At 38.9% G+C, this 26,606-nt stretch overlaps 3 protein-coding genes, 1 non-coding gene and 2 pseudogenes across 6 annotated transcripts; 3 read left to right on the top strand and 3 right to left on the bottom strand.

Moving 5' to 3' along the window:
• The first annotated feature begins 1,441 nt into the window (after positions 1-1,441).
• On the top strand, positions 1,442-2,174 carry LOC132191051 (1-acylglycerol-3-phosphate O-acyltransferase-like; annotated as a pseudogene).
• A 276-nt stretch (positions 2,175-2,450) lies between these two features.
• LOC132191049 (pentatricopeptide repeat-containing protein At1g80270, mitochondrial-like) lies at positions 2,451-4,892 on the top strand (annotated as a pseudogene).
• Positions 4,893-7,461: 2,569 nt separating this feature from the next.
• On the bottom strand, positions 7,462-11,194 carry LOC132190165 (probable LRR receptor-like serine/threonine-protein kinase At4g36180). The gene is made up of 2 exons (XM_059605067.1): positions 8,260-11,194; positions 7,462-8,162 (listed from the first exon to the last, which is right to left on the bottom strand). Exons 1-2 carry the CDS (start codon positions 10,961-10,963, stop codon positions 7,465-7,467), a joined length of 3,402 nt encoding a protein of 1,133 aa, XP_059461050.1. The 5' UTR covers positions 10,964-11,194; the 3' UTR covers positions 7,462-7,464.
• A 1,595-nt stretch (positions 11,195-12,789) lies between these two features.
• TRNAE-CUC (transfer RNA glutamic acid (anticodon CUC)) lies at positions 12,790-12,862 on the bottom strand. Its single transcript has one exon. It is a non-coding gene; the product is annotated as a tRNA-Glu (tRNA).
• A 111-nt stretch (positions 12,863-12,973) lies between these two features.
• Positions 12,974-18,533, top strand: LOC132189084 (protein ACCUMULATION AND REPLICATION OF CHLOROPLASTS 6, chloroplastic). The gene is made up of 6 exons (XM_059603592.1): positions 12,974-13,570; positions 13,870-14,094; positions 14,626-14,886; positions 14,997-15,957; positions 17,259-17,395; positions 18,132-18,533. Exons 1-6 carry the CDS (start codon positions 13,019-13,021, stop codon positions 18,420-18,422), a joined length of 2,427 nt encoding a protein of 808 aa, XP_059459575.1. The 5' UTR covers positions 12,974-13,018; the 3' UTR covers positions 18,423-18,533.
• Positions 18,534-18,637: 104 nt separating this feature from the next.
• LOC132189083 (kinesin-like protein KIN-7I) lies at positions 18,638-25,682 on the bottom strand. Of its 3 annotated transcripts, XM_059603590.1 has the most exons (14): positions 25,602-25,682; positions 25,259-25,497; positions 24,606-24,695; positions 24,422-24,522; positions 24,212-24,325; positions 24,008-24,089; positions 23,829-23,896; positions 23,684-23,743; positions 23,452-23,576; positions 21,923-22,259; positions 20,578-21,822; positions 19,913-20,217; positions 19,049-19,392; positions 18,638-18,765 (listed from the first exon to the last, which is right to left on the bottom strand). In XM_059603590.1, exons 2-13 carry the CDS (start codon positions 25,467-25,469, stop codon positions 19,068-19,070), a joined length of 3,063 nt encoding a protein of 1,020 aa, XP_059459573.1. In that variant the 5' UTR covers positions 25,470-25,497; positions 25,602-25,682; the 3' UTR covers positions 18,638-18,765; positions 19,049-19,067. The 3 variants fall into 3 exon arrangements, with proteins under 3 accessions (XP_059459573.1, XP_059459572.1, XP_059459574.1); XM_059603589.1 differs by having other exon boundaries at positions 18,754-19,392; XM_059603591.1 differs by lacking the exons at positions 18,638-18,765; positions 19,049-19,392 and adding an exon at positions 19,497-19,554.
• Positions 25,683-26,606: the final 924 nt, after the last annotated feature.

Raw genomic sequence — 26,606 nt, 5'->3', positions numbered from 1 at the left:
AAAAAAAAAAAGGTAGTCAAACTCAAGGTTTCAGGATCTTCCACCTTGAGTTTGAGGGAGGATGTTAGAGTATATTTGAATGACCCTAAAGTTAGGGATTTGATTATGATTGATGAAGATTAGATTAGCCTAATTTAAGGGTTTGATTATGATTTGATCACCCTAAATTAAGGGATTTGATTAAGATTACATTTATGTGTAAGCTCTACAAATAGAGCATTATATATGTATTGTAAACAATTCATTTCAATAAGAGCTTAATGTAGCCCTATGGGCTTTATCTGTGGATGTAGGTCGTTGACCGAACCACGTAAAAATCTGTGTCTCTTTTATTTAAATTCCGCTATTATTTTATTTTTCCATTTGATTATGAATTTCTATATTTCCTACCCAGAATGAAAGTTAACTTGCAAAACTTTAAAGTTTCTGTAAGTTTGTTCATGGAGAGTGAAGGGCCTCCTCATTCATGTAGTTTATAAACTTTCCTTCAACTATCAACTAACATGCCTGATTTTGGTTACCCAATCTAAAAGTTTAGACTTTGAAATAAAGAGAACAGACATGCATAAACTTGTGATTAAGTCTATAGACTACACTTTACAAATGAAAGAGTTATTCTTTGACAAGCTCTAAATTTAGCCGAAGCACTGGCCCTCTATGCGCTGTGAAATATGACTGGCTTTCATAAAATAACATATTCAAGTTGGTTAATTCGGAAGCAGTTTATTGCTAGATCAAAAATTCTGCTGATCACTTTTGTTGAAAAACTAGTGCCATCTTGACATTATCAGCAGAGCCTTATCTCCAGCTCTTCTATTCTAATGATTTCAAGATGTGAGTGGTTTTGTTCTCTTCCATTCTGTCTGTATCAAGTCCCCCTCCCCCTCCAAAAGAAAAAAAAAAGAGTTAAAATAAATATGATAAAAAGATATTGTCATGTAGAAACCAAGGAAATATATTTAGGCTTATTCAAGCTCAGTGAACCTATACGAGACAAGCAGTGAAGGTTTACTTCAGGTTTGCTGCACAGGTCTATATATAGCTACAATAGTATACTGGTTTAATGTTGTAAGTTGGGATGGGGAACTATGTTTCTAGATCATTATTTTCTGTCTTAACTTTACACTCAATTGTACAGAATTGAATACTTGATAATTGATAGTGGAAGTTGTAGATACTGGTAAACTTTCAAGTCTGATATCACTTCATACTTGGTGGGTTTCAAATTCATGTATGAATCTATGGAATGCTCATTTATAAAGTTATTCTATGGCCTCATTGTTGGCATCATCCTCTCTTCCCGAGCTGGCCAGTCAAGAGCTGACTAAACGTACGAGTCTGGCTCGTACGTTTATATATATATGTACAGCGTGAAAGTTGTAGCAAAAGCAGAAAATTCAATATCCGTATGAGTCTGGCTCGCATTCGGTGGTCAAAGGGAATGGCGGAGGAGATCAGGAACGCTGAGATGGGATCGTCTGCTGCGGCCACCGTGACATCAGCAAAATCGAGGTCGTTGTGGCTCACTGTCCTCCGCTGGATTCCCACCTCCACCGATCACATCATCTCCCCTTGATCAATTCTATTTGGAGCTGGGGTGGATCAAACAGGCCGGACTTTAAATGCAAAAACACTGAAGGTAGTATTATGTCATGACTATGTATCAATTTTTATACAGCCCTCAGGTCTATTTTACATTTAAAGCAGAATCCACTATGTACTGCTTATTTTTAAAGATGAGATAAGATAGTACATAAACAATGCAATCTATATTGATTTTGTCTTAAACTTGCAATTGGTAATGCAGAAACTGACGCATGGTTCATTGATTCTTATGAGGAATGGCGAAAAGCCGAAAACCTCAGCAACTTTATATTGCTTGGACATTCATTTGGAGGGTATGTTGCAGCTAAATATGCTCTTAAGGTGATCATTTCTCCAGTAAGCGTTTGAATTCCAGGATTAGTATAATAGTACCATTTCTGATGTCATTTTTTTCTTCATATGTATAGCATCCGAAGCACGTTCAACACTTGATTTTAGTTGGACCTGCTGGATTTCAAGCAGAGTCAACCATGTCTGAGTCGCTTGTCCAGTTCAGAGCATCATGAAAAGCAGCAATTCTGAACCATTTGTGGGAATCTAATTTTACTCCTCAGAAAATTATAAGGTGAAATATGGTTTATCTTTTTTCGTGAATACACTCTTTGGAACCATACTATAAACAATAGCCTTGTCCATTGATTTTTCTTCTTACCCTGTGCATGAGCTGCTTAAAATCCTGTCCCACGGCTTTGCCTTTCTGAGGTAATGAGTTATTGAGGTCGTGCCATTTGCCCATTAAGATTTTAAAATTGAGCATATAATCTACATAAAATGTTCAACCTGCAATGATTTCGAGAGCCAATTATCATCACCTCGAACTATTTTTACTTTTTATCTGTCGAATAATGATCGCTGGTTATGCTGTTTGTGGTAGCTTTGACAGATACCCCTGTTATTCCTGAGAGATTTAATACAGTTGCACCTTCTGTCATGATAATTTTACTTCTTTAGCTGTCTAAATTTGTTGAATCTCGTTCTTTTATTCATAGGAAACAAGGGTATGGCCTTGAGGCTTCAAGGGGTTTTTTATGTTAAACCAGACACTTCGAGTAATGTGAGAGGAGACAGAGCTATTATGTGCTGTCCTGCAGAATTAATATCTACTAGAGTCCTTTCAGTGAATGTGTTTCACCACACAGCTGTTCTTGATAGAAGCTTTGTGGTTAGTCGTAGTCTTTGTTCACAGGCAGATGCAACAAGTAGTGGTGAGAACCCGGATGTGGAGTACGGGTTTTTGGAATCTGATGTAATTGAGGAAAATAATGCTGAGGAAGAAGATGGGGAAGAAGTAGGTTCAGAACCGGGATTTCTTGATGATGATTTATCTGATTCTGAGAAAGTTGTGGGTGGTAAAGATTCTGACAAGGAAAAGGATTTAGGGTTGTGCAAGGCTATAATGGATGCTCCAAGCCACTCTGTTGCCAGTGTTCTTAATAAGTGGACTGAGGAAGGGAATGATTTGGATCCATTAAGGGTTTCTAGAATTATAATTGACCTTCGGAAGTGTTGGATGCATGGCAAGGCATTACAGGTACCTATTCTTAATATTTCCTCGAATAAAAATTTACACTGTTTAGCATTTTTTGTTTTCACATAGATTATGTAAATACTTGTCTCATGGTTTTGTTAAAATGCATATGTTTGCTTGCACTTTGCCTGCACTTTGCCTGTGACATTTTTGTACATCTAAAGTTGAAATGAAGATGTCTTTTATAAGTTTGTCAATGTTTATCGTAATGATGTCTATCAACTTGGTAGGTAGTATGCTAGCATTGATTCAAATTAGATATTTTATAAACTGTGTAATGAATGTGAGGCCTCTCTCTTGTTGGTCCCTATATGTGATGCAAATACTCTTTCTCTCATTCATTTGTTTCATTAATCCAATCATCATTTGGACCCACATTTGAAAAGTTTGAGTTGGATTATTACCCTGGGTGTAAAATATATTGCACCGCGGAAGTTGTAGATACACCTTGTTAAGTGCACTTATGATAAGAGAGAGTATATTGAAATTTAAGGCCAGATATGGTGGAAAAAGATTCATATAGCTGACCCTGTCCTGTGTAGTTGGGATTAATGTTTGATTGCAATTCAGACTTTAAATCAAAATATAATTTGTTGTGCAGTTCTCAGAGTGGTTGGATGCTACTAAGAAAGTCGACCTTACTGAAACGTACACCATGCTCGTCGCCTTGATTTGATTGTTAAAATGCAAGGTATCCAAAGGGCAGAGAGTTACATTGAAGATATTCCAAAGTCCTTTAGAAGTGAACTAGTATACGGAGCCCTCCTAGCTGGCTTTGTCCATGTTCGTAACATGAGGAAAGCAGATCGAGGCCCTGTTCAAGAAAATGAGGGATCTGGGGTTTCCCTTCACAGTTTATGCCTGCAATCAAATGATCACTCTCTACAAGAAGCTTGACAAGAAAAGGGTACGTAGCCGATATCTTGTTGTTAACGGGGAAAGAAAATGTCAAGCCATCTCTTCTTACATATAGGCTCCTAATAGACATCAAAGGTGCATCCAATGACATTGTAGGGATGAAGCAATTGTTTGAGACTATGAAGGCTGAAGGAGTGCTACCTGACATGATCAATGTTCTGGCTACAATGGCTAGACACTATATATATATATATAGGGGGGTTAAAAGATAAAGCTCTAACTGTCCTAAAGGAAATTGAAGAAGGAGAGTTGAATGAAAGTAAGCATTGCTTCTTTTCTATGCTTCTCTCGGTCATTCTGATAATGAAGCTAGAATTTGGAAGGAATGCGAATTGGATCCATCGTTGAGGGAGTGCTCTGCTGGTATACAAAGTAGAAAACGCAGAAGCAATCTTTGAAATGATGCTTCAGAAGTGGAAGAAACTGTCTTCAAGGCATTACTATGTACTTCTGGAAGTTTATGTTAACCATAATTAAGCCTGTGACCAAGGGGAAGGATTTGGTGAAGCAGATGGGAGATAGCGGGTGTTGGATCGGCCCCTTCACTTGGGATGCACTAGCTAGTGAGGCTCTATTTGGCATCAGGGGACGTGGAAAAAGCCAACTCCATTTTGCACAAGGCAGCTCAGCAGAACCAGGTGAGACCGCTGTTCAACACATGCATGGTTATTATGGAATAGTATGCAAAGCGGGGGTGATATACATATATAATACTGAGAAATGGTTCCACAAAATGAAGCAGTTAGGGTATACTGGCCGACTCAAGCCGTTTGATATTGATCTGATCCACGCGCGCGTATATCATAGCCAAATCTGGGTTAAATACTCTTTTGCATCTTAGCTAGGGTTTAAACATTTTATTTTTTTCCCCTTACAACCAAGATTTTGGTTCAGGGGTCAAGTTTAAAAAATAAAATTAAACAAAAATTGATTGAAAAATTAATCAATTTTTTAAACAATTATAAACAATTAAATTATTGTTTAAAACATATTAATGTAATTTACAATTTTTTTTTCTTTTTCTAAATTAAGAAAAGGGCTAAAGGGGGATCTTCCCAATTCTTGATCTGAATGGAAAAAAGAATGGGAGACCAATTAAATATAAATTATAATTTATTTTGTCATACCTAACATTAATCTATTAAGTTATCTTCAACTAGTCTGCATATTTTAAAATCCATGCAATTATATATTTTATCCAATTAAAATATGTAACAACAACTATATATATATATATATATATAGAGAGAGAGAGAGAGAGAGAGAGCAATTTAAGTATATATAAAAGTTTACATAGAAATTTTTTTATTTAATAATAAATCAATTTAAAAATTTTATTAGATACTTGAAACTTTGTAAGAAAGCAAAAATGTCCAAAAAAAAAAAAAAAGTCTTTTGACTATGTACCTCTCAATTGTTAGACCACTTTAAGGAGATAAATTTAAGGGATAAATGCAAAATTGATCCATTGGCCTAATTTATAAATTACTGCTTGTGGTATAAAAAACAATTTATAGGTCCCTAGGGTAAGCTAAAATAACATTTTACTCACTGAACTCATTTTCCGTTAAATGTCTTAACGAAACCGTTTCATTGCCACATCATACCAAATAAAAATTTTTTTTTTTTTTTTTTTTTCTGATTTTAAAAAATGATAGGTAACCTTTTTCATATCATCTTGAGGCGCCAACACACACTCTCCACGTCAATTCTACAATAAATAAACCTAAGCCCTATAAACTTCAAACATTTGAAGTTTCAAATAAAGATATTACTCTAAAATGATATTTGATGTTCATCATTGTGCCTACCAGTGAATAGCACAATTGTGCTTGCCAATGGACAGTGAATTTTTTTTAAAAAAATCTTTAGGGGTGTCGTGGCAAATTTGGACAAAGTTTTTCTCCATTAAATTGATATGTATTCTCCATTAAATTGATATGTATTTTTAGAGCATGTGATTTTCACATGAATTTTAAAGAATTAGATGCTCTATTAAATTGTTTATAAAGACCAAAAAATACATGTGAGAATTACATATCAATTTAATAAAAATGCATGTGAAAATCACATACCGAAAAGATGAGTTTGTCAAAAGCAAATTTTGGGTAGATAATTACCATGTCTTTCCTCGACAAGATTCATCAAAAGGGAAGAGATGGGTTTCAATTTTTTTCTTCTTCGCAATAAAAGGGTTAAGTATTAATGAGTAGGGAGGCTGGATGAGATTAGAATTCACGTCAATTGGAAACGGATTATCTCCGGTCAATTTTAACCGAAAAAAATCCAAATACACCATAGCTTTTCAAATTATTAGCAATTAATGTGAAAATGTATATATATATATAGACTTATTTTTTTAAAATAAATATTTGAGGGAGTGGATCTAAATTTCGGAGATGGGTTTTTAATTTGGAGCTAAAAAACAGACGGGGGTAGCAGAGAAGAGAAGTGAACCATAATAATGTCTCCGAAAACATTGAAAATGACAAGTCTTGTAGTATAACACTGTAGCTTGTCGATTGCCATGACAGTATTTAATTTACAACGACCCAGTACGCCACTCACAACTGCTCACTTAGCTAACACTGACAAAAAAACTACTGTCACCCTCAGTCCCTCATCTATTTCCTTTTCAGAATTTAAATTTTATGCTGATACAGTAGGACCCACGCCCCCACTCAACCTCCGTGCCGCCCTATTATTGCTTCACGTACAACTACTGAAATCCTTTGGGGGAGTAAAAGTCAGGCACCACGTGCCGGTCAAATGCAGCGTGGCAAGTCCTCCAAAAAAAGAAAATTCCGGCCTCCGACACCATTCACGGGATCCTCTGACAACCCATCTCCTCTTTTGCTGATGATATATGAGCGCTTGGGGTCTTGACCAGGTCACGTTAACGGCTACTTTTCCCTCCCTTCAGAATCCTCCACGTGGCTTCCCCCGATTATAGCTTCTCTATTTGGCGCGAATGACTCCTGGGGCCCTCATCCATGGAAGCACGGAATCCTAGCTTGACTGGTGGGGTATAGCTGTATAGAGCCCACCAAGGTGTGTATTATGTGTATATAGATAAAAAATGCTTTTCGTACTACGGATATATTTGTTAATATTTTGTTTTGAGAGGATAAAATAAATTACGAAAAATCAAAAAAATATAACAAATAAATTAAATTATTTAGTGACTAATGCAATTACAATGGACTTCAGTCGTATAGAAATAAAGAAAGGTGAGCAAAATGTGGAATAAAGACACAATCAGAGATTAAGATATTGCTGATTGGGGATTAAAAAAAAAAAAAAAAATTACATTCACAAAATCATAAACAAATTTCAAAGAATGACTTCTTTGGAGAAAGCAATTCTGCTTTAAACATAAAAAAAAAAAAAAATTAAAAAAAAAAAAAGGTTTCTCAAACTGGTGAGGGCAGCGAGGTGGGATCAGCTGAGGAAGGAATTTCGGGTCCGACCCGGCAGCCTTCAAGCATGAAAACAATGTCGGCCATTGATGGTCTATCAAGTGGGTCAGGTGCTGTGCAAAGCAATGCCACTTTCACTCCCAACAGGAACTCTTCCCACTCAGACGACTCCGGGTCAAGCTCGAGCAAACCGGGTTCAAGTAGTTCCGAGATTTGTCCCCTTTGTAATTGCCTTTTCACCCACTTCACGATGTCTTCATCTTGTGTGAACATAACCGGTTTTCTACCGGTTAATATCTCTAGCAACACGATGCCAAAGCTATACACGTCCGCTTCTCTTGTGGGTTGCCCGGTTAACGCCGCTTCCGGTGATACATACCCCAAGGAGCCGATTGGGGTGGACGAGGAGGATGCTTCCGCCGGAGTTGCTATGGTTAGCCGGTCTAGCCCGAATTCCGACAAATGGGCTTCGAAATCAGCATCGAAGAGGACGTTTTGCGGCTTCACATCGCCGTGGACGATTGAGACCGAGTGCAAGAAAGCTAGCCCGCGAGCAATGCCAAGTGCAATGAGGTGGCGCATTGGCCAGTTGAGCACGTGCCCTTCTTGGTGAGACGACGCCTCTTGGAGAAGCGTCCCAAGGTTCCCATTAGGCATGTAGTCGTATACAAGGAGCCTCACGTCCGGCGGACCTGTCAAAATATAAATTAAAATTATTAATTTTTATAAAGTTTTTATAAAATTATTATTATAATTCAAAGATTTTGAGCGAGATGAATTTTTACGGACCTGCGTAATAGCCGCGTAGAACAGTTAGGTTCCTGTGCTTGACTTTGCCGAGCAACTCTGCTTCTTTCCGGAAAGTGTTTTCGGCGATGGAGCCGTCGGGAAGGCGACGTATTGCTAGCACCATTCCATCTTGGAACAATGCCTTGAATAGAAGGCCGTATCTTCCCCTGCTCAGGACATTTTCCTCGTCAAATTGTCTTGTTGCTTCCAATGTCTCTGCGACTGTTATCTTGTTATTGAACATGACAAGTTTTGGTCCTCCTCCGTTTTCCCCACTTCCACGACTACCCCTTTCCGCTCCTGAGCTTGCGGGGCTCCGCTTCTTCTCCCCAGATGCCGCTTCTCGAAGCTTCTTGCGCCAACGCAAGAGGCTGTATATATAGCCGCAACAGCATAATGTCAAAAGGCATGCTCCAGCTACAGCCACGCAAATGAATAGAATCAGCCTCTTCCTCTTTCTCCTCCTTACATTTGCGCATTCTCTCATCAAGGGCTTTCCACATAGTTTCCTATTCATCGCAAACAAGGAAGGATCATTGAACTGAGAACCCACCATTTCTGGGATTTCGCCTTCAAGGTCATTACTAGACAAATTCAAGTATCTCAAACCAGAAATTCGTGAAAGATCTGCGGGAATGGCTCCGCTCAAGGTGTTTGAGGAAAGATTTAATTTTGTCAGGTTTGATAATTTTGACAATGGGTCTGGTATGTGACCTGAAAGGTGATTTGCATCCAATAACAGAGAAGTCAAAGACGAGCATTTGGAGAGCTCATCTGGGATTTCCCCTGTTAATCTATTCTCACCCAAATCAAGCTCCTTCAAACGAGATAGACGAGAAAAATCACCTGGGATTTGTCCCTCCAAACGATTAGACCGAAAATCAAGGATTTCAAGATCAGAACAATTAGCAAGTTCTGCCGGGACTCTACCGGAAATACCATTGTGCGATGCGGAGAGAATAACTAAGGACTGAAGAAATCCATAGGTTGCAGGAATCTCACCAGTGAAGGCATTGGAGGTGAGGTTCAGATATTGTAGACTAACCAAGCTGCTGAAACCTTCTGGAACATTCCCAGATAAGTGGTTATCTTCTAGAGCAACGACTTGCAGGCTTGGTAATCCAAAAAGCTCAATCGGCAACTCCCCAGATAGCTTTTGCTTACTCAAATCAAGAACTGTCAACTTCATCAAACTCCCAATGCTCGCCGGAACACTCCCTGAAAACCCACAACGACTCAGGTTCAGAACATGCAAGTTGCTTGAATTCCCGATATTGAACAAAACTCCACCGGAGAATCTGTTATTACTGAGATTCAAAGCACTCAAGTTGCTCAGATGCATTATCTCTTCCGGTACATTGCCGGTGAGAATATTGTTGCTCAAGTTCAATATTTCGAGCTCGGAGAGCCTTCCAAGCTCCACCGGAATCGAACCGGAGAACAGATTTCTACCCAGAGATAACACCTTCAAGCTACTCAGTCGGTCCAAAAACCCAGGAACCGAACCGGAAAACCGGTTCCCTTCAAGATCAAGTACCCGTAACGAACTACATTTCACAATCTCACCAGGAATCCGACCAATGAGTGAATTATTCGCCGTTCTGAGCTCTTCTAACCTCAAAAGACCACCAATCTCAACCGGTAATTTACCCGAAAAGAAGTTTCCAGAAAGATCCATAACCCTCAGCGTAGTCACGTTGGTCAACCACGTCGGAAACACACCATGTACGTGATTCTCTTTAAGGTCGAAAACCTCCAAAATGCTGAAACATTTTCCGCTTGGCGGCTTAACCATGCCCGTGATCGCATTAAACCCAAGCTGAACAATCGTAACCATATTACTGCAGAGCAGAGATGTGGGGACCGAACCGGAGAGATCGTTGTGGGACAACGACAGCACCTGAAGCTTCGGAATCGCTCCAATGGTCGCCGGGATGAGACCTCTTAGCTCATTGTCTTCGGCGCTGAGTTGTACGAGCGAGGAACAGTTTGCGATAGCCGAGGGAAGAGTGCCGTACAGCTGGTTCGAGTCCAGCCAGAGATACTCAAGCTCCTGAAGCTCTCCGATTCTCGCTGGAACCTGACCCGAAAACCTGTTGTACGAGAAGTTGATGAGCTGGAGCTGAGACTTCACAGAGAAGTTTGACGGCATCTCGCCGGAGAAACCGTTCGACGATAAATCCAGATACCTGAGGCTCTGCGCGCGCGACACGTCGTCCGGGACCTTCCCGGAGAGAAAGTTGTGAGCGACGTTGAGGATTTGTAGATTGGTGAGGTTGAAGATGGAGGGTGGGAGATTGCCGGAGAGCGAGTTGTAGTGAAGGTAAATAGCGCGTAGGAGAGCGCATTGTGAGAGGGCGGAAGGTATAGAGCCGTTGAGGTCGTTGGTGTGGAGGCTGAGCTTTCTCAGCTCCCGTAAGTCACCGAGTCGGTCACTGAGTCGGCCGCCGAGTTTAAGACGTGGCAACCGGAGCTCGCGGACATGGTTTTCGTAACACACAATGCCGCGCCAGTCACACGGCGCTGCCGGCGTGGACGCATCCCATCCGTCCAATGCGCCCAGCGGGTCATGCACGCTGGCCTTGAATGCCGTCAGCGCTTGGATCTCTGATAGAGTCTGGGCGCAGGTCAAGACGGCGTCGTTGAAGCACGCCACAGTGAAGAAGACGAAGAAAAGGACGAAAGTAGCCGTTGCCACTGCCATAGAGAAAAGAATAAGATGAGCGAGACCGAGAGTGAACGTGAGGGTTTTAGGCGTTGTTGGGTTGTACTTGGGGAGCGTGTGTTGTTGATTGTGCTAGCAGAGATGGACTGGAAAGAGTGCTCGGCAGAAACGACGCCATATATGCGTTGATTTGTGTGTGAGTGTGTGAGCTTCTCTGTGCCTTTTCTCTCGCTTTTAGTCGCTTCGGTTTCCTTCCCTCTTCCCCAAAAGTTTTTTCCCAAAAGAAAAACAAAAAACAAGAGAAGGCTCTTTTGCTCTTTCTGCGCTCTTTAACAGACAACATTAACTCTTGTGAATTCCCAATGTCACGAGGGGTTGATAGTCTCACCTGACAGACAGGATGGTGACTTAATTCGGATGAGTTGGTTGGTTTGCATGACATGGGGTTCTAGTGAATAATTAATGGTGTAAAATAATGATATGGTTCTTAAACTATTATTATGGCCTTAATGATACTTTGAATAAACTATATTATTGTTCGTGGATTTCATCAAATTTCCTAACAAGAAATAGTTGTTGAACGACAGAACGGGGGTCCAATACAATTTACTTTTGAAATTAAGCATTATAATAGCAAAAGATAGATCCTAATCCTTTTGTTAAAGCTAAAAAAAGGGTATAGCTTTATCAAAATTGAGGTAAACATGTGCAAATCATAATGCCCATTTATTTGATTTGTTGCTCAAGTGTTGTGACAGTTTTTATTTTTGGGAAAAATCAAATTTAGTTTCTAGGTTTTTATGTGATTACAAGTTCGACAATTATGTCTTAGAATTTCTTCTACTTTCAAATAGGTTAATTCATCAACTTACCATCTAATTAATAAATGATACATCACGCTAAATAAAAAAAATTAAAAAAATTAAAATCATGTGGCACTTGTTTGATATGTCATGTTAACTCTACCTGTCATATATCATAGTTATTATTTACTTTAAAATGCAAATATACTATAAACAAAACAAAATAACCAATTTAAAATTAGAAAGAAAAAAAAAACCTAAAAACTTAATTATTGAAATTGAAAATTTAAGGAAGGATTGAGATCCCCTCCAATCGGGGAGAAATTGAAGATTCTCCAATTGTTAATCGCAATCCTTCATTTTGAATCCAATGGTCCATAAAATGCTAACTGTTTTTGTATAACCGAGGCATTAAATACTGACTTTTGTTTTACCGAGATTTAAATAATTTTATAGACCATTATATTTCAAATGAAAAGGTCATGATTAACAATTGAAAAATCTCTAATTTCTCAAATTGGATGGAATCCAAATCCAGCATTAGATATTGAACTAAAATTTGAAAGCCCACCCAATGTCCATTGACCTATTTACTGTTTAGTTGTAAGAGTTTTTGTTCCCGTACTCGATGGCATGGAACTAAATATAGTTGTCAATGCACCACTTTATTGTGGTTGTTGCCTTTATTGTTTGGAGCTCTTTATTGAGTTCTTTTTGCCATTTATTACCTCTTTGTGCAGCTCTTAAAGATGACTGGCTTGTTTATGGTTCATTTAGAATTTCTGAATAAAACTATTGAATATTGTTTTTCTTTTTGTATGTTTGTACTGTCTTTTTCGTTTGGGCTCTGTTGTTGCCTGTTGGGGGTGCCCGCTATTTTTTTTCAATATATGAATAGAAAAAAATAAAATAAAATAGAGTTGTAAATGCAGTCACTATGAGATCTCTATTCTCTCTTTATCCAACCTTTCGCATTGACGTCCATTGGTAGTAATTATAGCATCATCTGAATATGATACTCCGAGGAGAGTTGAAATAGAAGGAAAAAAAATAGTGCATAAATTCCGTTGCCGGGACTTGAACCCGGGTCTTTCGGGTGAGAGCCGAATATCCTGACCAACTAGACTACAACGGATTTGTTGTCTTTCTCCTAGAGTTATAGTAATTAATACGTACAACTCGAAAATTTAATGCGTTTCCACGGATAGAACTCTGCACTCTGCAGCTGCGCAGGGACAGAAAGGAAAGAGGGTTTAAGCACAGCAGTAGTCTCTGACTCTCTGGTGCTTCAATGGAAGCCTTGAGACCCCTTGGCCTTGGCCTCTATACCACTCCAAGCCTCCTACTCTCATTGCCCCATCCTCGCAAACTCCACAAGTTCAGCCCCTCCTCTGGCGCCGGCGGTGCTTGTAGTAGTGGTAGTAGTAGCCTCTCCACCACCTGTTCCGCCAGCAAATGGGCCGACCGCCTCATCGCCGACTTCCAATTCCTTGCCGACCCCTCATCCGATCAATCTCTCTCCTCATCCACGGCCACTCTCCCTCCTCCACCAACACCACCTCTCGCTCCTCCGGACGACCGCCACGTGTCCATCCCCCTCGACTTCTACCGCGTCCTCGGCGCCGAGTCGCATTTCCTCGGCGATGGCATTAGGAGAGCTTACGAAGCGAGGGTTTCGAAGCCCCCGCCGTACGGGTTCAGCGACGACGCTCTGATTAGTAGAAGGCAAATCCTCCAAGCCGCTTGCGAAACCCTAACGAACCCTAGCTCACGACGAGATTACAATCGAGGCCTCGTGGAAGATGAGCTTGGAACCATTTTCACACAAGTCCCATGGGACAAGGTACTCGCATTTCCAATTTCTCTTGTGCTCTGTTTGGTTTAGAATATGTACAAGATTAATCGGAATTGATAAATTATCACTTACCAAAAAGCCTAAACCGGTGGAAAATGATGAATTTAATCATTTAACCATTACTTTAAAGCTGCTATTTATTGAAGTCGGTGCTTGAACTAGAACCACTGCTCCGATGCATGATATATTACCCCCAAAGGCTGATGAAAAATAGTGAATTAAATCATCTAACCATTACTTTAACAGAAATTTAGCCTATTATGAGGGTGGCATTGATGGATTTGTAGGTTCCTGGGGCTTTGAGCGTGTTGCTAGAGGCTGGAGAGACTGAGCTAGTTATTCAAATTGGGGAGGATTTGCTTAGAGAGAGGCTGCCCAAATCGTTCAAGCAAGATGTCGTCTTGGTGTTGGCACTGGCATATGTTGACATGTCGAGGGACGCAATGGCATTGGCTCCACCGGATTTCATTCGGGGTTGCGAGGTGCTAGGGAGGGCTTTGAAGCTCTTGCAGGTATATCTCTGAATCACTTGTTTTAATGCAATTTAATATATATATTTTTTTTTTTTGGTTTTGCCGTTTCATCTTTCTTTAAACTTTGATTATGTGCCTTTTTGTTCTTCTATTTGAAAATTCCTTACCCTCTAGAGGTTTATTAAAATTGCTTGAATATTCACTATTGGTTTTGCCATTGCATTACATGCTGATAATTGATGAGATTTCCTTTTAAAATTGTTTCAATAGAAAACTATGTAAGGGCACACCAGACATATTTTCAATCATAACAGGTCGCCTTTAGAGGATGCACTTAATAAATGCTGCAATTTTTGTACCTGAAATGCATATAAGGGATAAAAAAAGAAAAAAAGAAAAAAAGTAGGAATAAAAGAGGTAGAAAAACAACAGAACGGAAGAGAAATCTTGCAAATATCAGGTCTCAGTATGGTGACATAAAGGATCAGAAATTCAGAATTCAATCTTCACTAAATGCTAAGAATTGTTATTTTGATAGAATATGATGTATTTATCTTGACTGCTGTATAGGAGGAAGGGGCCAGTAGTCTTGCACCAGATTTACAAGCACAGATTGATGAGACATTGGAAGAGATCACCCCACGTTGTGTTCTGGAACTGCTAGCTTTACCTCTTGGTGATGAGTACCGGTCGAGAAGGGAAGAGGGTCTCCGTGGTGTACGTAACATTTTGTGGGCTGTTGGAGGAGGGGGAGCTGCTGTTATTGCTGGGGGATTCACGCGTGAAGATTTCCTGAGTGAGGCATTCTTGCGTATGACAACATCTGAGCAGGTAGAACCATAGATTATTTTTTCAATTCCTGCCAGTGAAATTTTATCCTTGCCACTCAATTGTCTTAATCTCAATTTGAATGTTTTTTTAAAATATTTTTTCCTTGAAAGGTCGATTTATATGCAGCCACACCACCTACTGTGCCAGCAGAATGTTTTGAAGTTTATGGAGTGGCACTTGCACTTGTTGCACAAGCCTTTTTTGGGAAAAAACCTCATCTCATAAAAGATGCTGATAACCTGTTCGAGAAACTTCAGCAGGCTCAGGTAACAGCTCTTGATAATGCTGTCCTTGCCTATTCTCCCAGAGGAAACCCTGAGGTAGACTTTGCGTTGGAGAGGGGCCTTTGTTCACTACTTGTAGGGGAGCTTGATGAGTGTCGTTCATGGTTGGGCTTGGACAGTGATAATTCACCTTACAGGAATCCATCTGTTGTAGACTTTATCTTGGAGAACTCAAAGGATGATTATGACAAGGATCTTCCTGGGCTTTGTAAACTGTTGGAGACATGGTTGATGGAGGTGGTTTTTCCCAGATTTAGAGACACTAAAGCTATACAGTTCAAGCTTGGTGATTACTATGATGATCCTAAAGTCCTTAGATATTTAGAAAGGCTGGAGGGTGTTGGTGGTTCACCCTTAGCTGCAGCAGCAGCCATAGTGAGGATTGGCGCTGAGGCTACTGCAGTTCTTGATCATGTTAAGGTTAGTGCGATTCAGGCATTGCAGAAGGTGTTTCCTCTAGGTCAAAGGGACCAGAATACTGAACATCAAGAAGATGGTGACTTGAATTACTCTGTTCCTGCCATAGAAAGTGAAGAGCCTCAGGGAGAACCTGATCAAGGTGATTCTGCCAATATAGCTGAGATTTCTGGAAGTAATAGCTCTGGTGAAATACTTGAGGAAGAATTGATGACTGACAAAATTAAAGATGCAAGTGTGAAGATTATGTGTGCTGGTGTGGTCATTGGGCTAATGACTTTGGTTGGCTTGAGGTATTTACCGGCTAGGAACAGCTCATCCATTCTACGTAAAGAAGTTCCTTCAACGATGGCATCGGATGTCAGTGTAGGTATGATATAATGATACATTGACAGTGTGTCTCAATCTAACAAAGCCTTTAACAGTGAACTACATGTAATTTTTAGGCAATTTTGCTCTATCTAGAGAATATCTCTAACAATATATTCTCAATTGGATGTCAGTGTCAGTGTAGGTATGATATAATGATACATTGACAGTGTATCTCAATCTAACAAAGCCTTTAACAGTGAACTATATGTAATTTTTAGGCAATTTTGCTCTATCTAGAGAATATCTCTAACAATATATGCCACTTTCACTTGCAAATTATGGGAGTTAACTGTTGCGTGTTTCACATTTAAAAGAATTTTGTGCTTGAATTTCTTGTGCTAATTTTTCATTTAACCATTTTTTGGTGAGTCTTTCTGATGGAACCTTTTTAGTTTTCAAATAAATCCCACATTTGTTTGTGGGGATACTCAGAAAGTCATTTTTGGTTCCCCAAATAGAACTAATTTTAATTAGTCCTGAGGATTGATGGCAGCAAAATAGATGGCATCTTTGTTTACACATCTTAGATGTGGTATATTATTCATGAAATTGTGAATTTTCTTGTCTTCTTTTCCCCCTCAAATTGTGGCTTTACATTTTTTTTTACCTATCTCTGTGGTGTAAACCAATTAATTGTTAGAATTTTGCTGTTATTTATGAATTACACGTTTTGATCCACTTGTTAACTGTCAGAGCTAGCCATTGACAAATGTAGCATTCAATTTTTATGCATGTAGTGGACTTCTGGTTAATCACATACTTTTGTTGTTGATTAGCTCTAGTTCAAGTGATACTTCCTCCTCCCTTAAAAGTGGGATGGAGGGTAGGTTGTGGGTTCAAAACCCAATGGATGCATGTGTGACTTACCTAATTTACGAAGTAATTTCCTTGTTGTAGTGTTCTTAATTTGCGCATCATGGAACCATAGTAGTATATCTTACGGCTATCCAGTCTCCTCTTCCTTTTCATATAATGATGTACTAGGAAAATTTGAGATTCCAGGATCTGATTGTGCCCTCTTATTCTGAACCAAAATCTCACTTAATTGGCGTCACTTCTTGACTACCATTGGCCTCAAATTATGACACTTACCCAAGTTGGACAACTTAGAAATTTTTTTCTTATTGAAATGTGTATCAAATTGACTCCCAAAGACCTTGACACCTATTGGTTTTGCATATTTAGATTCAATGTGTAACCTCTAATATAACAAAATATTTGATATCATGAGATGCACAGAGATGTGATCTCAGGCATTTCCATTGCATCGTGCTCTAAATTTCACATTCAATTATGCAGGGGTCTCAGGAGATGAAAAGGCTGGGGAGGAATTACCCAAAATGGATGCAAGGATTGCAGAAGGTCTAGTTCGCAAATGGCAGAACATTAAATCTCAGGCCTTTGGACCTGATCATTGCCTAGAAAGATTGCCAGAGGTAACACAATTTCCTTGTTTTCTGTGTTAATTAGCAGGGATCATTTCCATGAGCTAGCCACCAGATGTTGACACTGCTTATAAATTAAAAATTCTTGGCCACGTGAGAAAAGCTTGAAAGGGGGGTTAAAAAGAAAAAAAGAGAAGAAAAACCACCCATCCAGTGCCCTCAGAAATTGGCAACCGTGGTTTCGTCAACCACAAGCGGGGGTGTATTGTTTCCTGGGCATGGCAGAAATTCTTTCTTCTTTTCTTATCCTTTTTATAATGCTTCACAACAAAGATTTCCCATCGATGTATATGAGCATTACAAAAAGATTCGACTTAGAAATGTAAAAAATTAATGGCTGGGACTAATTCTGCACCAACAGTTTTAAATGTACCAAAGCATCCCGGAACCCATGCTTGCTTTTTTGCAATGCATACATGTGCACACAGACTGCTGTTTTATTAGTTTCAGCTTCTTTGTCTGGGCTAGTGTTAACCCAGTTTACAATCGGGTATATTCTCGACATGTTCTGTCTGTTGTTATGGGTGCTTTTTGTTGTTTGAATATCAAGCGTATATTGCATCAAGGTAGGCACTAAGATTGTTTATACTATGCCTAAAGTGAAGTTCATCACTAGATTTTATGTGTCAGCCTGGCATGATTACAGATTATGCATTTTTCTTTGAGGATTTCTAATTAGTCGTCAATGTAATGGTTAATATCTTTCTTAACCTTCCAATGATGCCAGGTTTTGGATGGTGAGATGTTGAAGATATGGACAGATCGTGCCGCTGAAATTGCCCAACTGGGTTGGTTCTATGACTATGGTCTGTTGAACCTCACTATTGACAGCGTCACCGTGTCACTAGATGGGCGGCGTGCTGTGGTTGAAGCAACTCTCAAAGAGTCAGCCTACCTAACTGTTGTGGACCGTCCGGAGCAGAATGCCTCCAACACCAGAACCTACACGACAAGGTATGAGATGTCTTGCTCCAATTCGGGATGGAAAATTACCGAAGGAGCCGTCCTCGAACCATAATGAGATGACACAAAACAGAATGAGGTTCAGTGTATATAGTATATACCATCACTGTTTTTGTTGGTATCATTCTTAGATTGTTATCTATCGTATTGTTAAGGTTTTTTTTTATTTTTTTTTATTTTTAATTTTTAATTACATATTTAGTAAGAATTAATCCACCCACCCACCCAAAAAAAGAAAAAAGAAAAAAAAAAAAAAAGAAGAAGGTAAAAATTGTTGTTGATAATGCCGATATCCTGTATTGCATGTTATGTTGTCTACTCTTCTGACCGGAAGGGTAAAACACCGCGGCGTGCACCGAGCTAAAGCCGTGGTAGAGTATTGAGTGGTGGGCTGTGTCCTGCAGTAAAAAAGGAATTTATTCAGTTAATTTAGTGTTCTCTTAAGAAATCAAAACCCGGGCTCTATTGTTCAGTGAGACAAAATATCCATTTCATCTCGAGTCAAATTTCGCTGACAACAACTCGAAACAAGAAAGAAAAGGAAACAAATAAAAAAGGGGAAGGGGAGAGAGAGAAAATAATAGATGGAAGAGAGGAAATGAAAAATGCTTCCAATTTAGTAAGTGGAGGGGGTTTATATGGTAAGAATCAGAAGGAGATATTTCAACATAGGTACCGTACCTTTCTAGTTCCAAAAAGCTTATGAGAGAAGAGACAAACTACTGTGTTTCCATCTAAAGGTTTTCCGGTTTAGCGGCCAGGAGGATAAGAAGCTGAGTCCAAATATCTCCTTCGGGGCTTGGCCTGTTTCCACAAAGCCCACCAGCTTCGCAACAAGGACAGCACTCTCCTGCACATGGTGCATGTCCTTTGGTACCTTCCATAAGTGGTGTACCAATTGAAGGCTCCTTCTTTTGGTTTTCAACCCAATACCCCATTTTTGATAAAGGCGTTTTCGTTCCTTCTCTGAGAACTTCTTCACTCTCTTGCTCAACATTTTTCTCTCGCGATTGAGAGCCTTCTCACTGTTCACCAACCAAAAAAAAATGATGTTAGATTAGACATTTCTTGTTGGCACATAAAAAACAAATTAAATAAACCTTTTCTTCTACTTCTAACAAACGAGGACCTGATATTACAACAACAACTTGTAACGTTGCCCATATAGAATTTGAATCCCCTACAATCTGCTGCACAAAGAAGGATAGAGAAAATTGTAAGCGGCCAAGAGAGGGGTCCCTACCCAAACAGCCCCAACTCAGGCAGGTGAGCCTCCTCTCACAGACATGAATTATCAATTATAAGAGATCCCAGTCCATCTAAATACGACTACTTCGTCTCAAAGCTATATCTTGGCCCTATCAGAAAATAGTTTCTTTTACATTCACATTTAAAAAAAAAAAAAAATCAAAAAGATTACAAAGTTCTGTTAATTTCATCATTGTTGATGTTGAGCTCATGATTTGGTGCTTCGATTGCATGTTTGTTACGTGCATGTGCATGTGTCTAAGATGAATCCCTTCACATGGAAGAGAGAGACTATACCTTGAAGCTGGTGTTAGAGTTCGATTCTCTTTGCTACTTCCTTTTGAAAATATAACCTTGAGAAAGGACAACCGTCTGAGCTCTATTTCCAAGTACACTGCGTCCGATGGTTCACCTTTGAAGAGAAGAAAGAAAAAGGTTCTGTGAACCAATGGCACATTGCAAGCATCCCAGAGTTGAATTATTTCTCTCCGCTGCCTTTCAAAATCGAAGGGCCAATTAGAACCAGGCAGCAAGGCACCATGCACGCCAGCATCTTTTACGCTGTTCCTGTGCTCATAGGTCCTTATTGCGGCATCTCGTTCCTATCACACACAACAATCCCATGATAAAACACGGAGAACTATGTATTAAATACTGGAACTGGATATCGCGGCCCATACTTTCTGTTATATATGTTTTCTAATTGTTAATCAAAAATGTTATTTCTCTATCTCCCATCCATCTCTTTTTCAAATCCACCATTGGATCCAATGTGGAATATTTGAAAAAAGAGATGAATGGGAAATGGAAGAATAGCAGGTCTCATTGTTAATACCAATGATGTGGTTTAAGTGAGATAAAACCAAAAGAATCACAAGAGACCTAAACGTAATGTGTGTGTGTGTGTGTAAGAGAGAGAGAGAGTGAGAGAGAGAGAGAGAGAGAGAGGTCTGGCTTCGCACCAAATCATTAAATAGTCTCTTGGACTGAGGTTTGGCCGCTTCACTCTGTCTTGCAGTAAAATTGGGGGTGCTTTTCGCATCCTCTGTATCAGACTTCCTGCTGTTCTGTTCTTCTGTGGAAACGCTCTTAACATAATTTTGAGAAGCTTTTCTCAAAAAATTTCCACTTCTGGCACCAAGCTTCATTGCAGAAAGACTTCTCTGAGGGCCTTCTTTAATGCTGGGGAAGTACTCCTTCTCAGACCCAGCAGGTGGCGTGTTTTCATTCTGTTCTGCCTTCTCGAACCAATGAGCAGATTGCATAATTGCCCTACAACTTTTGCTTCTAGCGAATTTCGAGCTTCTAGTGCTAGACAAAAAATATGCTTCAGAGGATGGAGATCGGTCTGAAGGACAGAAACTGATCAGACGGTTGATGGCCTTTTGCATGCTCTGAATTCTTTGCTTCAGATCATTGTAAGTGTTGTCGTCATCAACACCATTCATATCCTTAGCTACCTTCTCTGGGGATGATACTGCTTCTTCATTCATAACCTCCTCAGATCGCTTCTGTGGATATGACACTGCATCTTCATCCATAGCCTCCTCAGATCCCTTCTGTGAGGGTGTTGCAGCATCTTCATTTGTCGCCTTCGTAGACCCCTTCTGTTGGGATGTTACAGCATCTTCATTTGTTGCCTCCTCAGGTCCCTTCTGTTGGGATGTTACAGCATCTCCATTTGTTGCCTCCTTAGGTCCCTTCTGTGGGGATGTTACAACATCTTCATTCAGGGGCTCTCTCAAGGGGAATTGTCCAACTTGTTCTATAGGACCAGGTAAGGGAAGAACGGATTCAATATTTTGATCTCCTGGAGATTCCTCCACTTCAATACATCGAACTTCCTTGCAGTTATCTTCAGAGGCTGCATCAGCTCTTTCAGCAATCTCCTCCCCAGACCGATATAGATCAGGGTCAACAAACTTAGGAGTACTGACATCCAGCAGTAAGTTGTCCACTGAATTACCAGAAAATTGTTGGTGATCCTTGTTGGAATTATGCACACTGGATCCGTGAAGATCTTTAGACGTACTGCATGTTCTGGGACCTAGATCAAGACAAAGAGGATTTGCTGGACCTGATGACTCTGATATAGAATATTCATCAATTCTTAAAAACTGGTCTCCTCCAACTGACTGCTGACTATTCTTAATGCGAGACTCAGTAAGCTGAGATTGCTGAGTCAATTCTTTAATCTCTTGGCCCATCTGCATGGAAAGGCAGCGTGTGCCACACTTGAACATGTGAGCAAACAGTGTATAACAGATATTTGTAGAGACTGGATTCTAGATATTCATCTCATCATACCTTTTCAATCAGAAGATCTTTCTCCTTCAGTAAGGCAGCAAAATCGTACGTGATGGAATTCGACACCAAGCTCTTCAACTCATTCTCTAGTCTAGACAACTCTCTTTGCAGTTGCTTTACCATTGCTTTATCAGACACCACCACATTGACCCGTGCATTAGTAGTCACCTCTTTAGCACAACTTGCAAACAAGAGTGTGTTTCTTGATTGCTCAACGTGACAGTGCGCAGGGCTCATGGTGCAAATAATCGCTGTTCTGGCATTGCCTACCAGAGAGTTCTGCAGAATGCGTGTTAGCTTAGAGTCCCTATAAGGAACATGCCCAGTTCTTCCCTTGCTGCATCCAACCATGACAGTAGATTGACAAGGAACAAATGATTAAGTTATGTTACAATAAATACAGTAATAAGAAGGTCAATTAAAGGGGGAACAAACAGGAGTTTTCAAGAAGAAAAGATACAAAAATTTCAAAATTTCCAGCCCCAGGCCCCCCCGAATGAGAAACAAGGTACTACTACGTCAGCAATTGACATAAAAGGCGCGCAGCATATTCTACAGAATAAATACTGCTGTAGAAACCCTCCAACATGCTACTATAGAACATGATCTAGATTGTTGCTCAAGGCTTGAGCAGGATTAAACAGATAAAAAAAACCCAAGGAGGAGACACAAACGATGCTGCAGTCAACACAACATAACAAGGGAATGAAAGCGAAGACAACCAGACTAGCCACTAAGACAAAACTTTATGTTGCATATAAAAAGACTTAGATGCTCGATTCCTAGCTCTGTCACCTTAAACTCTTTCCTACAATATATTTTCTTCAAAAGTAGCAAGTCCTACCCAATAAGGTTAAAAAAAAAAAAAAGAAGACAAGAAAGAAAAAAAGATATCTGCATTCACTAACCAGCGACCTAATGTTACCATTAAGACAAAACTTTATGTTGCATATAAAAAGACTTAGATGCTCGATTCCTAGCTCTGTCACCTTAAACTCTTTCCTACAATATATTTTCTTCAAAAGTAGCAAGTCCTAGCCAATAAGGTTTAAAAATAAAAAATAAAAAATAAAAAAATAAAAAAAATAAAAAATAAAAAAGAAGAAAAAAGGATATCTGCATACACTAACCAGCAACCTAATGTTACCATTTAACTTCAAGTGCAGTTACATGTATTAATTTATAAGGACACAATTTTAGGAATATGATTGATAGAAGGATTTCAATCACAAACGTAGAAAGCGAGAATGAAAATTATATAGTAGAGTTTACAATCTGTAGACATGCTTTTATGAGGGTTCTGTGAAGAAAACTCAGTTTGGCAAGCCGTTAATGAACATGGTTCTTCTATGAAAACAGAGGAGGTAAGATTAGTTGACTTCTAGGTTTTTTTCAGGACTTTGGCATCTTAAAAAAAAATCAAAGCATTATAACCATATTTGAGATCACGCAATCTAGCTGCATATTCTAGCTGCCAGTTGACAAATGAATTGAAAAGAATTAACTGTTAAAGACGAAAATTATAAGACCTTAATTTGCGGATTACAGTTCCAAGTGTCAGTAAACTGCGATTTATATGGGAACCTTCTTTCAATCTTGCACCAGCTGATGATGTCTGAGAAGCACGCTCACTACCGGCAAGATCAACAAAATCCTGCACAAATAAGCCAACTTCAGTTCTCATTTTCCTTTGTAATGAAATCATTCCAACAGAACCTTATGAAGAAATTTATTGTTAATCACTCATGAACAATAACATACCACTGTAGCCATAAGAGTGCTTGGAGCGCCTATATATTCATGAGCAGAACTTTCAATTGTCTGTGGAATACATGTGGGATCCAACAATTTATAAGAAGAGTAACAATATAAGAAAATAACTACTTTGTAATTTGATGTTTCATACCAGTCGCAAAATTTGATGAGATCTGGAGCTAGTTTCATTCAGAGAGGTCTCTCCTATCTTCCTTTCAGCTGCAAGCATGAAACACCCAGATAACAACATAAACGTCAACACGGTGAAAACAAATGTGAGATAGATATAATGTCATTTTGTGAAGCAAACTCCAACACAAGTTCCTTTACCATGGCAGATGGAAAGTAGCTTTTGCAGATGGTCCCAGTCCCTCAGAGTCACCTCCGTAAGTCTCTCAACAACAGTACCTTTCTGTAGAAGTGAAATAACATTATTGAAGATGTTCTTGATCATTAAATTACAACAATGAACTATCTTTAAAGAACACTATGACAAAAAGAACAAAGAAAAGAAGAAGAATGCACACTATTAACCTCTGGGTCATCTAGAAGTCTAAGTGGAACATTGTCTGAGCTGAGGAGGTCTCTCACAGCTTCGTTATAAATCTCCATGGCAGAGAACTTCAACACAAATTCCCTTTCTTTATGCTAAAAGATGAAATAAAACATGTCAAACTTATGCTACTGTGCCAAGGAACAACATAGAATACGTTGTAAATATGAGATGTTTAAGTTTGTACATACCATATCTACGTATTCATATATATCTGCTACTGCATATTCAGTAATTCCACTCATGGTGTACGTCTTTCCACTGCTGGTTTGCCCATATGCAAAAATGCTTGCTGTACGCATATTTCACCTTCAGTCGTCTACCATCGTACTCGAATATCAGGAAACAGAAAATGAGGTCAAGAAAATTACTCACAGTTAATACCGTTGACTGCTGAAAGGGCAACGTCCCTTGCTCCTTCTTTATACACCCGCTTTGTGGGGCAGTTACTACCAAATACTCTATCTATCCCCAGTTCATTGATTGCCAAAAAAAACGGGGGGAGGGGGGTGGGGTGGTGAAACAAAGTTATTATGAGAGATTCTCTAATCTGATATGAAAATTTGATGTTATTATAGAAGCGTAAAGTCATGGGAAAAAATGCAAAAAGAAAAAAGACCAAAAAAGAAAGTTATAACAGGTTCTATAAACTGAAATAAAAAGTTGATGTTATTATAAAAGCGTAAATTTTGTTGAGATCAAGTTCAAGTTCTTGCCTGAGTTTGAACAACCTTTTAACTTATTGAATTGGCGAAATTAAAAAAGAAAAACAATTCCAAGATTAGTTATTGTATATGGAAAATGATACCATTCAATCCAAAATCTTAAATCTATGGGTTTGAGCGCCCAATAATGTTATATTAACTGTTGATTCTTATAATCATTGACGCATATTACACATATGATTCATTTAGAGGAATCTTGAGAGTTTTGACATTTTAAGAAATTGGACACGACAAACTTTATGAGACTACAACCATTAATCAAAAGAAATGAAGAGATAATAAAGCAAGAACATGCTTGATTACCATATGTATAGGAGGAGGGAAACATGGCACGGTCCGGCAGGTTGTGCTTGAACTTGATTGAGTTTCCATTGATGCATTCCCAATCGGACGCATCGTTCCTCAAAATCTCTTTCTCATTCAAAGGCCTCACCCTAACCGAAACGAAAATCCTCTCTTCTTGGCCATTCGATCCCGGTGTGCCCCCTTGCATCATCTGCTCCTCTCCACTCATTGTGGAGGCATTCACCGCAGAGTTTCCTCTTCAAGATCAGAAACAAATAAATTGTAACCTAAACGTTGAATCTGAATGTAAATGAAAGCAAGAAACAGAGAAAGATTACTCAAACCAAACAATTTAGCTCACCTTCTGATCTCCAAACCAAGAAGAGAAATCGAATGGCACTGGAACTACATACTTCAATGCGAAGATACAAATCAATTTACGCAAGGAACAGAAAGAAAATAGAAATTGGCGAAAACGTTGGATCCAACCTGGAAATAGAGAGAAATGTGGCCAAAAGGCCCCAAAACCACGAGACAGAGTGGGAAATAGAACCGACCGTTGAAACGAAACCGCCAATTGATGAAATTATCGTTTTAACCTCCACTTGGCAGTATATTAACACGATCGCCACCCATTTTTCTTTCGTTTTCTCTTTTTTTAGTAGCCTTCACTCTCCACCGCCTGTCGGCAAATCAAACTTTTGTTAGTCACGTGTGAAAAACCAAGTTTTTCTTTGGCTATAAATAGACATTTCGGTCACTTTATTGTCCAATTAATTGATAATATATTTACTATATTTATTTATTTTTGTTTTATTTAGTTAGGTGCATGCTACATATTATTCGTTCAATCATCTCTTTTTACAAATTTAATAGATCAACAATTAGATTTATTAAAAAAAAAATGATTAAAATATAATTGAGAGAATGATTTTTATTATTTTTCTTTAGCTAATTTAATTTTTAATATCAGTCCAACAACAAATCTTTTGTGATTTTTTGTTATACCTCCGTAATTCCCTATACCCTATCTCTTTTTTCTTTTAGAAATGGTTGTAATTAGACGACCAAAATAGATTTGAATTTCATACAGCAGAGATAATGGTACTCAACTTCGCCATTTTCCTTCATCTTGTGCGGACATATAATATATATATATATATATATATATATATAATAAAAAAACTTTTAATAAGAAGTTGGGTACCATTATCATTTGACTTATATTAACTAAAAAAAATGTTTGACTTGTTCTTCTTCTAAATGTGTAACTAAAAGAAATGGATCTCTACGATTGAAATTTTCCCCAATTATTTCTCACCTTTTCTACTCTTTTTTGGGCAGGAGTATGTAAAGGAATTTTCCT

This window comes from Corylus avellana, chromosome ca8, assembly GCF_901000735.1.
Source record: "Corylus avellana chromosome ca8, CavTom2PMs-1.0".
Taxonomy (NCBI): domain Eukaryota; kingdom Viridiplantae; phylum Streptophyta; class Magnoliopsida; order Fagales; family Betulaceae; genus Corylus; species Corylus avellana.
The sequence above is the reverse complement of the archived record's forward strand: the minus strand, read 5'-3'. Positions and strand labels throughout refer to the sequence as shown.

Coding starts and splice junctions, on each gene's coding strand:
- LOC132190165 (XM_059605067.1), bottom strand. CDS start 10,963: ATGGCAGTGGCAACGGCTACTTTCGTCCTTTTCTTCGTCTTCTTCACT. Junction 8,163..8,259: donor TCTACGCGGCTATTACGCAG/GTCCGTAAAAAT, acceptor ATATTTTGACAG/GTCCGCCGGACGTGAGGCTC.
- LOC132189084 (XM_059603592.1), top strand. CDS start 13,019: ATGGAAGCCTTGAGACCCCTTGGCCTTGGCCTCTATACCACTCCAAGC. Junction 14,887..14,996: donor GTATGACAACATCTGAGCAG/GTAGAACCATAG, acceptor TTTCCTTGAAAG/GTCGATTTATATGCAGCCAC. Junction 17,396..18,131: donor GCCTAGAAAGATTGCCAGAG/GTAACACAATTT, acceptor CAATGATGCCAG/GTTTTGGATGGTGAGATGTT.
- LOC132189083 (XM_059603590.1), bottom strand. CDS start 25,469: ATGAGTGGAGAGGAGCAGATGATGCAAGGGGGCACACCGGGATCGAAT. Junction 24,326..24,421: donor TATATGAATACGTAGATATG/GTATGTACAAAC, acceptor TTCATCTTTTAG/CATAAAGAAAGGGAATTTGT. Junction 20,218..20,577: donor AGAGACTATTTAATGATTTG/GTGCGAAGCCAG, acceptor TGTGTGTGATAG/GAACGAGATGCCGCAATAAG.